The sequence below is a fragment of the Sander lucioperca genome, chromosome 9, assembly GCF_008315115.2.
Source record: "Sander lucioperca isolate FBNREF2018 chromosome 9, SLUC_FBN_1.2, whole genome shotgun sequence".
Taxonomy (NCBI): Eukaryota; Metazoa; Chordata; class Actinopteri; order Perciformes; family Percidae; genus Sander; species Sander lucioperca.
This window is the reverse complement of record NC_050181.1, coordinates 7,618,117-7,630,558: the sequence shown is the minus strand read 5'-3', so window position 1 is coordinate 7,630,558 and position 12,442 is coordinate 7,618,117. Positions and strand designations below refer to the sequence as shown.

General features: G+C 40.8%; 1 protein-coding gene across 5 annotated transcripts in view; it reads left to right on the top strand.

Annotated features, from left to right (window-relative positions):
- Positions 1–330: 330 nt before the first annotated feature.
- The window catches only part of lpin2 (lipin 2), a 24,837-nt gene continuing 12,725 nt past the window's right edge, over positions 331–12,442 (top strand). For 2 of the 5 annotated variants that reach the window (XM_031293989.2, XM_031293988.2), the window contains exons 1-3: positions 3,292–3,629; positions 9,385–9,585; positions 11,485–11,580. In XM_031293989.2, coding sequence (XP_031149849.1) covers positions 3,516–3,629; positions 9,385–9,585; positions 11,485–11,580 — 411 coding nt within the window. In that variant the 5' untranslated portion in view covers positions 3,292–3,515. Of the gene's footprint in view, positions 544–3,289; positions 3,630–9,030; positions 9,240–9,384; positions 9,586–11,484; positions 11,581–12,442 lie in introns of those variants that run through there. The other 3 variants (XM_031293992.2, XM_031293991.2, XM_031293993.2) reach the window with 3 other exon arrangements.

Below are 12,442 nucleotides of genomic sequence, written 5' to 3'. Positions count from 1 at the left end.
CTCAAGGGGTTTTGGGGATTAATGATGGCCTATCAGAAAATGCTGATTTCTGCCTACTTTCATGGCTGGTGCCATTCATCAGGAGAACCCAAAGTGGGGTGCTGGGCCCACAATGGGTCGTTAAACTGGGGAGCCAAAAGTCCCAAGCATCAGACATTTCACTGAGGTAACCTCTCACCCACATATGTAATCCTTTGTGTACTGTATCTGTCAATAAATGTCTTCTAAACTGGGCTGCTCGGTAAAAGTACTACTAGCTACATAAAACGAGAGTATTCTGAGATCCACTACATTGTGTAAGAAGCTACAATAATTTAACGCTGGTGGAGTCACACGCACTGTGTGAGTGAGTGCGCTGCCACTGTGCGGCTCCCTGTCCCATTAACTTCAGCTCCCTGGTTCCAGCCAAACCAGTCAGCCAAGGTGGTCCAGGCACGGGCACGTCAGGAGACTTCTGAGGAGTTTCACAGGCAGTAATATGGGGACTCACTGAAGACATCATAACGTCCTTCATCGGCAGCATACCGCTGGAGTAACCGAAAGGTAAATATTTACCGATTTCAACCCGTTAGATAACCGTTCGCCGCTGATAATGCATATTTCTGATTGTACTGTCAGCTAACGTTAGCTAGCCTGTAAGATGGCTAACGTATTTTAGCTACGATGGAATAATTTAACCCAAGAGACATTCATTCATCATGTCACACATTACCGTGAGCACTTTTCATTGAAACCGTCGACATAGCTAGCGTTAGCAGTGACCTGTTAGCCTGTTACCGTTTCACCGTTTGCTTTTTACGGTAACGGTAACGTTAACCCTACGATAACATTAAAGCTAGCTAGCTGCAGGCGAGCGGCTAGCTGAGCCCCGTCTCCATTCATTTTTTTCTGTTGAACGTTACTATCTTCTGCCCCACTGTTTATGGTTTAAATCTCTATTAATGGCAAGCATTACAGTACATAGTAAACATCATTTTAAATTACGTTTTTGGTTTCTGTTTGTTTATTTCCGTTCGTGTAGCTAGCTAACGTTAGAGCGCTTGTGTAACGTTACGGGCGACATTTCAATCAAGCAATATGGCAGTTTTAATCTCCGAAATTTGCATTTTTAGCCCCAAAACGGTGCGACTTGCAGCTAATTAGCTAGCTTGTATTGTGTGTGTTAATTCACGTTCTGTAGTTTGTAAGCCTAGCTAACTGTTACAAAGTGTTGTTGGCTTGTAAGCAATGCTGCCACCTCACCAAACAAACCATCTGCCTGTGGGTGGTATTTGAAAACAAAAATAACTTAAACCCCAGTAACGTTAGCTAGATGTCAAGTAGGTTAACGTAAAAAAATGTTAAATGTTAAAAAAGGCATTACTTTATGTGTAATGTGAGATAATCCCACACTGATACTGTCATCTAGCTAATTATTGACACTTAAGTCAGTCTCACTGCCAGGTAACCCTTCAAAACCCTTTGGATCAGCTAACTAACTAACTATATCGTGACAGCTCATGATTAGCAGTTCATTTTAGCTCATGTGCACTCTCAGATAACATGTACTAGCTAAAACCAGTGCAGTCGAATATAACAACCTTATTATTTCATGACTGCGGTTCTTGTTGAAACTGTTTCAGAGATGTGTTTGTGTTTGGAGGCTGTAGTTTGTGAAGCTGTTACACTGCATTGTGTTATGCAGACTAGGCTAAATATAAAAAATAAAAACTTACCAGTATAACACATTACAGTGTAACAGCACTGCAGCACCACACATTACATTACCATGTACTACTATACTTACTATATTAGTATATGAACATTATTATCTTCATGAAGATAGGATTTATTGCAGGGCTGTTCATAAACTGGTGTACCTAATAACCTGAGCTAAAGCTACCTGACTTGGTCCTGGCTTGATAAGAGGATTGCAGTTTACCAAACATGGAAAAAAACATTTGTTCAGACTTCTCTTTCCTACACTTACTGCAGCTGAGGATGATTAAATAAATAATGGATTTGTTGTACCTTTCCTTTAAAAGAAAAAAGCAAACACTTTACAGTGCTTTTGACTTCTTCTTTCTCACAGGGTGTTTTTCTTGCACTGCAGGATTTGTAAAAAAAAATGAGAGCAAACACTGTCTGTCTGGGGTTGTGGTTGTCATGGTTTATGTTACACACATAATAAGTAGGCTCATTTTGGTGCAGTTTGGTGTAACCTAATACTTGAGAGAGTGTAACATGAACCTTGTGTTGTCTGGTTGGCCTGCACAGTCGCAGGACTGATTATTTTGTCACTCTTTCAAAGCAAATGTTGCACTGGATCATTTCAGTTCAAGACCATAATTATGTTGTGAAAGGAACTAGGACCATAACACTGGTCTTTTAATTGTTAATGGTACAAGTACAGAATGTATTTATAAAAGGCATTGACTGCTTGGTTATTTGTGACTCAGTACACAACACATGTCATGTCTAAAAGGAAAGTATTAATCTTTTTATGCATGACTCTTGTCAAATATTCATATTCAAACACAGAACAGATCCTAGCACAGGGGGGATGAACTATCAGCCTTGCACCCAGTAGGCCCCTGTGTTTTGTGTGATGGGGTTTATAAAAGGCTTAGCAGATGGGACAGTGGGAATGAGGCCTTTTTGGAATAACCTCATGCGTTATGTTTATCTTAGACATTCACTTAGAAGCTAAACTAGGCAGGAGGATGCTGGAAACCTCCTGATGACAAAAACATGTTTGAATTCATCATTGCTTGGACTACAGTCGTATTAGTTTGCCCATTCCATCTGTATTGAATGTTGATATGATTAAAATTAGCACTTGAGCTAATTTTAGCAAACTGTATTGATATTTAATATAGACAAATTTCTGCGTTGATTATCTATTTAGGTATTTGCAGAACTTTCACCTGTTAACATTTGCGGTCACATGTTTCGGATGTCAAAAAGTTCAAGGGTAATGAGCAACAAAAGATCAACATGTTGAAGTCCAATGTACTGAATGTCCCATTTGTTGACTCCTGCAGCCAATCGATTCATTAGTCATGCACAATAACAAGCACACGCAGCAACGATTGTGCCATACATGTGACTGACTGTGCAAGAACGTCAAGCTGCGGAGTACTGCTTGTTTTTTTTCCTGAGCTTGTACTCTTATCAAAGAAGAACATTGCATAGCCGTTCACATGAATTAGCTGCCCCTTATCAGCCATACACCGGCACCTTAAAGAGGCCTTCCCATTGGCTGAATCCTTTGTGTCCTGTCAGCTAACTGGATGAGCACATCCAGAATAAGGACGACAAAGTTTATGACAGTGTTGCACAATCGCGTCCGATAGCAGTGTAGTGGTATTTACCCTTGGAAGGGTTATTCCAACATTATTAGGTGGCTGACATTTGAGATTGGATTCAGGATGGCAGGGAGGCATTATCATCGTAATCTGAGGGAGGAAAACATTGGTCCCAGTGGAGTATCCTGAGGTGGGTAAAGTAAGAGGGCTGGTGCTCTACTAACTGCGATGAAGATACAGAGATCCTGGGGGGACAGGGAGCTCCTGGGATGCAACACAGACGACAACACAGACAACAGTGAACAGGATGAGTCCTCATCTCTGAGGTCGTCTTGGTCCTTGGTGAGTCAGTGCTGACAGGTCTCTTAGTTGGTCACAGCTTTGGCCTGATGCTACAGGGCCTAGTCTGCTGTTAGTCATCCTGTATTGTTGGGTTTGGCAGGTTTCTTGGATTTATTGCCGTATTATTGTGGCCAAGCCTAGTGGCTTGATACATGCCCACAGTGATTCAGATGGATGATGTCAGTTTCAAGACTGTTTGTTTTTTAGGAAGTGTGAAAGAAGCGGGTGGGACACTGATGAAGTGTTTGAAGTGTATTTGAGATGGGCTAAAATATCCTGGCTGGGTCATGAAGCCTGTATTGCCTGTTTAATTGGCAAGTCATTTTGTATCAAAACACCAAGCCTGTCCCATTTAATTTATAGTTTGGGGTCTGGCAGTGTAGCTACTTGTTTGTACTTCTACTTCTGAGTTTTTAAAGAGGTAAAAGACCATGGCTAGCAGCAGGTAAAGAATGTTAGTTACATGTGACTGTGACTGTGTTCTAACTGAATGCTGGCATCTTTCCAGAGAGCTCCTGTGTAAGGGTAATTTTAGCTTTTAACGTATAATGTTCCCTATTATTTAATGAACTTTATAGATGTTTGGAGCCTTGTTATGATGTCTTTATGTATCTCTGCACTTGGTGTTGTTAACACTGTGTCAGTCCTGTATCAGCTTTGCACTTCGTGCAATTGCAATGTCACTGTCTGTGGTGTCAAAATAAAAGTGAAAGTGTATTACATAATGCTCCAAACGTATACCATGTGTTATTTGCTTGATAGCAACAAGACTGTTTTTGGTTTCCAGAGATACAGAAAATCCAGAGAGAGCAACAAACATACATAAAATTGACCATGATCATGCTACATGGACATTTTAACCCTGACAGTGGCACAGTGACATTATTTTCAGCTAAGGTGCGTTGCTTTTTTATGCTCCAGACCATGTTTGAGTTCACTGGCCCCTCTGAAATGAAAGACTAACCCCTATTTTCCACCAGGTGCGTCTGAGCTAGGGATGGGCGTATTGATCCTGTGGTATCGATAGATCGATATACTCACGCTACTCATTTGGCATTGATTTCCTTAAAGAAATATCGATATAAAACAAAAAAATAATAATTGGGGGTGTATGCATCACTTTCAGCTGTTTTAGATTACTTACTTAAATTATTATGTGCCGGGACACCCCTGTACCTGACAGCGTATTGAGCTGGCCCATGTCACGTGACAGGAGACGAGCGAATGAGCGTCAACGTGCGACACAGCCGACAGCGACACAGCCAAGCCCCCAGGAAGAGCGCCGAGTCTAAAAGCCACCATGGGCTTAGCGGATAACGGTGGTACTGCACCCCATGGCCCAGAAAGCCTTTTCACATAGACTTTGCATGGCGAAAGAAACGTCTATATTTCAGCGGATAATTTGTTTCTGGGTATATCAACTTACCAGCCCGAACACTGAAAGGGTCCTTGTTTAAAACGTTACGTTTTTAACATTTTTAACATTCACTAGAAGCGAATCCAGAATTATTAAATTTGACATGATGAACGCGCATAGTGGACGCGAGCAGAGCCCCGGGACTGCGCCCGCCCGCTCACATGACTGTTCTCCCGAGCTCATGTAGCTAGCTGTAATAATGGATATAGCTAATGGTTGTAATTCACCATGTGTTCTATTAATACGTCCATGGTATTATGAAGTCATGATACATTCCAGGGATGTATGTAGCTGCTGTAAAGCCTGTTAGCTACGTGGATGTAACGTCATTAGCGTTTCCCAAACTGGCGGGCTATCGGCTAGCTAGCTAGTTGCTAACATCAGGGGTAGCTAGCATGGCTGTATTAAGATCTATACATAGCTAGCTATATGCCTACATAACGTTACTACAGACATAGTGATTACATCGCCTTGGTTCTCTTATAATACATCCGAGGGCTGTATGCTGTAAAGCTTGTAACGTGGATGAGAGCTGAAGCCATGGATGAGCTCTGTTCACGAAACTGCAGGCTAACAGCTAGCTAGCGCTTGTTAGTAGGTAGCTAGCTAGTAGCACAACATAATTATTAAATCTCCTTGGTTGTCTAGCTAAATACATCTATCGTTTATTTAGCTAAGCATGTAAACGATAAGGAACAACGAAAACAATGTTTAACATTAGTGAATATTTTAGACAATGAAAACGGCGAGTTCATGAGTTCGCCAGTAAGAGACACGACAGAGAAGCTCATGAACACGCATGTTGCTACCGGTTGCTACAACAACGCAAACAAATTGTTGCTAGTGCGCATGCCCATCGTGAGCCAACAATGCGGAAGAGCCAAGCTCCATGTTTGCTTTATGCGCTTTTGAGCACTCTCATTGGAACGTACGGGGCTTCCTGCCGAACACTGTATCCAGTCAAAGAATTTCTAATATGGGAAGAAGTTCCACTCTCTCGTTACTTCCGGCTTCTGAACTGGTTGCAGTTCCACCAGAGTTCCATATAGGGGGCGCTCACAGGCCAGTGCAAAATGAATGGGACTCTATGGAGCTATACCCCTCAAAATCCACTTTTCTCAGGATATAATTTTTTGTCTAGTAATTTGAATGTTGCATTTGAAAGGGGAGGCTAAGAAAATACACACTGCTGGGTGTTAGATTTTTTTAAAGTGGCTTTTTTGTTCTAAAAAGCCTTTTAAAATGTCAATGATGTCATACACATATACGGCCTGAGATTCTGCTTTACGGCAAGTTCTGAGTCGCTTCCTTTTTTCTCTCGAGGCATCGACAACACAGCTGACAGATTAGACTCTCCCTGTTAATACACGTGCTAGAAAGAGGTTTGCTAATGTTTTAAAGACCACGCCGAAATATTCACTCTGGCATTCTGGTTCTGCTTCGGATGCCGTCAAGCGGGATCTCCGATCGTAATCAGTCCTTCACTGACCAATCAGCATTCATTAGCAGAATGCTAGCGTGTTATGGGCAACAACGACTCAACCTGTAACAAATCGAAAGGGCATAAGTACTCGTTCATTCAATTTTTGACCTATAATCCATGTTGAACTTGCAAAAACTACAATCAAATCTGAGATTTCTCAACGACAATCAGGCGAAAGAGACAAATTTAGCCGTCTAGCTCCATACGGTCCCATTCATTTTGCACTGGACCGTGATCACCCCCAGTGGAACTCTGGTGGAACTGCAACCAAAGTAGGTACAATGGGGCTTAATAGGGAGTGGAACGGCTTTCCGTAGACGGGCTTTGATCCAGTTCTCTTAATACATCCATGGACACAGCCAAGGGCCTGAAAATGTGTATGTTTTTGTTCATATTTAATTTATTTAATTCATATTTGTTATTTATTTTAATTTTAATTTTATTATGTATTGACCATAATACATTTTGTATAAATGGTCTGTATTTGTCTTGTGATTTGTAATAATATTTTTACTGACAAAAATTGCCAATAAGAAATTAACAGTATCGATATCGATGAAAATGCAAGAAAAAGTATCGGTATCGTATCGAATCCTAAAAGTGCGGTATCGCCCATCCCTAGTCTGAGCTGCGACCCCCGCGAGCAATCGCTGCCAAGTCAATGCTTGATATTCCACCAGCTGCGACACGGCGCGTCCCAGAAGCGTGCCTAGAGATTCGCGACAGGTCTATTTTCAAGCGAGCCGCGGGCCGTTCGGACAGGCGGGCAAGAAGTAAAACAGCAAAGAGTATCCAGTCAGTTTACCAAAACACACACCCCAATATCGTATATGTCTTCTTTACAACACCACGGACAACGAGAGATTCATCTTGGAGGTTGAAAAACATAAGACACCACAGGTCTTTTTTTTAAGGACAACATCAGAAAAGAGAAGGCATGGAGTTTAATTACAGGAGTGCTTGGAGTGGAAGGTAGGTAGATACTAGCTTAATAACCACGTGATTGTTCTCCGTGAAGTACTTGTAGAGACAATAAAATCTGCGAGTCGGGCAGCAAGACGCTCCGCTTCTGAGGTATGGCGCGTGACGGAGGACGGAGCAAAACCGGTGTTGCACCGAAATCTGTGACCCGTCGTGATCTGTGTCCCTCCTGTTAAAAGCGTAGCGCCCCCCTCCGTGGTTATGGTTAGGGACAAGGGATTGGTTCAGGTTGAGGTAGGGGGACACCGATCTCGATGTGTCACAGATTTCAGTGTAACGCCGGAACGCAGCACAGACGCACCCAGTGGAGAATCGGAGTGAAGAGTTTTCATTTACTTGGTTGATGTCACTTTGTGTTTTACCAGTCCTCACTGCATTCATCACCATAAAACACGTTTTCTTCTGTGGAAAGTCTTTGAGGATTCTGGCAGCACCTTTGTCTTGTTAGCACACATATTTTATACAGTATGAATTAAGCTGAACATAATTTAATTTTAAGAAAAAGTTTTGATCAGTCTTGATGAATTATGGACCTATGTTTAGTTTGACTTTGCTGTCCATGCAGACTTAGTAAAATAAACTTTAGAACAGTAGATTTTGATGTTTTTAACAACTTCTTTCATTGTGACTAGTTACTTTCCTTTTTACGTTATCTGTCAGAAGAGTGACATTGTAGTGAATGTCAACAAAGGGCCTAAACTCTGGCATCCTCCTTGTCTACAAATGTGGAACTAAGTTCTTTAAGAGAATTGAGAGTTTCCTGTTGTTAACACAAGGCCTCATATCAAATCATCTAAACTCTCTACAACCCTTTGAGCTGTCAACTTACAGTTTGATTACATTATTTGATTTCATGATAGTTGCCTTCCCGTGTGTGGTTAGAAGTGTGGGGACTATTCTGAGTAGCCTGCATATATTATTATTTATTCATTAGCTTACTCCATGGTAAAACATATCATGCCAGTTTCCCATTTTCCATGATTCTACCCTTGCACAAATCCCCCTATTCTCTACCCAACAACACCCCCAGCTAGACTCTAAACAAAAGGTCAGTGTGAGATAGGACCAATAAAGTCAGCAGGGTAACATGTTTACAAGCCCTACCAAACTAGACCCTGACCCGAACAAACCAAAATCATGTTTGCTAAGTTAATGTGCACTCTCTCTGTGTCACAGTGTACAAATGACTGCAAATAATCTCGTTCAGTAAAGAGGCCACAGGAAGGCTGCAAAGTTTGTGTGATTAGCCGAGGCCTGTGTCTAGTTTTCTCTCTGATTTAGTAGCTAGGACAGATTGTTTGTAAAAGACAAAAAAAAATCTACAGTCTTAGAAACTGCTTCTCCCAAGCAACAAAGAAGTGCTTTGAGAAAATGTGCAGGGTTAATCCTAGTCCATATAAAAATAGCCACAGAACTATGAACTTTAGTATTGTATTTGATATACTTAGCAGAGGGTTATGAATGTAAACAGGAAGGGCAGTGGGAACTCTGTGTGAGGTTGTCTCTTCTCATTGTTTCAGCCTAGCCGTCAGCCCCCCCTCTCTGATGTTGCTCATGTGGGACAGCGGCCAGAGACAGGATAACAGTGGCACTCTGGCAGTCTGTATCAGGTCAGGAGATAACAGACACCACAGGGCAGGCAGGCAGAGAGGGAGCTGAGAGATGAAAGCAAAAGACATATGAGACCGTTCGACTGTCCAGAAGAAGATCCTTAAAAGAAGAGACAACAGTGGGTAGACTGAGAGAGTGCCAAATCAAGTGGAAAACTATTAGATTACAGGCCAAAACAGTCTTCTGGACTCTAGCTGACCAATACTTCCTCATCCTGTCTTTCCCTTAACACAGCTAATATTTTGTTCTCTTCCCCCCTCCAGGCGGACACCATGAACTACGTGGGCCAGCTGGCAGGTCAGGTGCTGGTAACTGTCAAAGAACTGTACAAGGGCATTAATCAGGCCACGTTGTCGGGCTGCATTGATGTTGTGGTTGTCCGCCAGAGAGATGGCACCTACCAGTGCTCACCATTCCATGTGCGCTTTGGCAAGCTGGGTGTACTGCGCTCCAAAGAGAAAGTGGTAAGTGGTAAAAGTGTTTTGGTTTTCTCTCACTGACATTTAGAAGTCATATAATCATTACAATTATTGTGCTCCATTTCAAGAAACTTTATGAACCAACATAAGGACATATTTCTAAATGCACAATTGAGTGTATATAAGAGTGTGTGCAAACTACAGAATGTGTTGTTTCCCTTTTGAAGAAGAACACTTTGAATGTTCATACAGCATCTTCAAGACAACTTAAACAGTACAGTAATTGTGGCTAGTACTGCATGAGGTTATGTCCAAACTAAGCCAGATTACTTTTAGGTTTTTTAATTTATTTTTTAGTTTTTTTTTTAAGTTTTAGGTTACTGAACCATTCAAGCGAATTGTTTGTTACTGTTTGCAGAACATAGATAGGATGTTCTGGGTTTTTCTCCCTCCATCATAGTAGTTTTAACTATATATTCTTGCCTGGAGAAAAGATCCTATTAATCATGGTTCAGGAACAAATGGTGCTGTTTTGAGCGCACAATACTCACTTGAGAAAATAACATTTTTGTAGCAGCTTTTGTGTTTGCCTAGTTGATGGGTAGGGAGGGCAAGTTAAGCCTGTTTTGGTAGTTTTTATGTTATAATGCAGAGCGAAATATCATGAATTTGTTAAATAGCAACACATCGCTATCAATGGTGAACTTGTCGATGACTTCTATTCTTAGAACAGTAATGGTGCACTCTGACAGGAAGAAGGCATATTTACTTGCTTGAGGATCAGAGTGGGTGATGATTTGTTGGGGATTGACACTGTCTCACCACCTACACAGAATGCTGATGGGTTTGGAGGGAGGACTGAATGAGTGGTTCCTATAGCAACAGCTCTACAACTTTAAATGTGTGGGAGGGGAAGGAAACGTGAAGAAGAAGGCCTTTGCCAGCCAAATCCTAATTAAAACTAATTACATTTTGGCTGTGGATAATTTGTCTGTGCCCATACACTAGTCACTTTGGTTGGCAACTAGAAATGTTTTTTAAAGTACTGTTTGATTCTTAAAAACATTTGGGACAGTAAGTAAAAAGTCAGCTATGCATAAATAGTTCTACTTTCCGTTCTTCTGGCCAGAAATAAATGCAAACTTCAAAAGTCACATTTGCTAGTGCTCTCAGAGAGAAACTAACCCTACTTCCTGTAATCTAGCATGGTCTTGGCAAATCCACAAGTCAGCGAAGTGAAAGTAACCTGTCACCGGCTGTGAAAGGCTGAATAGGACCCTCATGTATTCTGGCTCATTATTAATTGGGCTTTCAAATTCCCAGCCATAACTCACCATCTTGAGGATGTTGAGAAACATCAGCAAAGGCAAAGATACAACATGATGAATCACAAGAGTGAAAAAAAACGATGATGTTGGTGGGTGTTGATTGAGAATTAATATTGATGATTTGGTTTTTGGTTGTTAGACTGGGCTGAGCAATTGTGAGTCAAATTTTGCCTTCTCTGTAGTCTCTGCCGGACGTGATCTGGTTTTTCCTTTTGTGGTTTCAAGTTTCTGAATGGCCTCAGGGCCACTGGGGATTTGCCCGGGAAACACAAATGGCCCCGTTCTTTTGGCAAGGTCCACAGAACGAAAGCCCAGAGGACCCATACAGTATTTAGGTTTTGTAAAGCCCTGGGAGAAAGAGGGGGCTATAAGTAGCTATGTGCCTTCTATGTGGCCTGACACATTTAATTTAATTAATTATTTTTTTTAAATAATTAATTAAAAAAGCATAATCAGCTATAGATAGATAGATAGATACATACATACATACATACATACATACATACATGCTGAATAGACATCAGGCAAAAAACATTTTCAGTGTCGTCTTTATGATTTTGATTTCCTAATAAAAAGTACCATTACATTTCTTTAATCTTCTGCCCAATTCTTCCAGATTGACATCGAAGTGAATGGAGAGCCGGTAGAGCTGCACATGAAGCTTGGTGACAATGGAGAGGCCTTTTTTGTCCAGGAAGCTGAGCAGCTGAATGTGAGCATCCAATTAATGAAGCCCACCATTTAAAAATAAATAAATTGAATAACAATACTGTTGCAGGTTAATAACACTAACTTTAATTTAGATTTGTTTGTACTGCGTAAAGCATAGCAGCTGAAGTTAAGTGAGATATACAGCAGTGTTTATAGTGTTTTGTGTTTCAGCCTAGCAACCAATTTCATCATCCTTTGAGAGAGAGATAGAGATATATATATATATATATATATATATATATATATATATATATATATATATATATATATATATATATATATATATATATATATATATATATATATATGGTTGGGCATCATTTGGATTTAAACAATTCTGATTCCAATTCCGATTCTTCCTTTCGATTCCGGTTCTTATCGATTCTCAATTCTGATTCTTTGAGGGGTGGAGTTGAAACGGGTCACATGCCTATTTCACAAATAAGAGGAAAGTTTTATTTTGATTCAATGGTGGTTTGCAGTTTTACAGGGCTTTTTCAATGTAAAATAAAGCCACACTAGAGCGCTGCTTTCTGTGCTCCAAGGCTGCAACACAACAAGTGCCTGGCCGCTTCGGAAACCAAAACTTGCGCATATTAAATTGGGAAGTGATGATCGGATTTGAAACCAGATCCTCTAAACGATTCCAATAAAGAAACGATTCTACTGGAATCGTAATTTTTGACGATTCCAAGTAGGAATCGGTTCTCGATGCCCAATCATACATATATACAACAGGCATCATGCTTACATTTCATTGTTATATATATATATATATTACAATGAAATGTAAGCATGATGCCTTAAGAATTTATTTGAAGAAAATCCCATACTCATAAGGATGGTCATACCACCAGATTCAG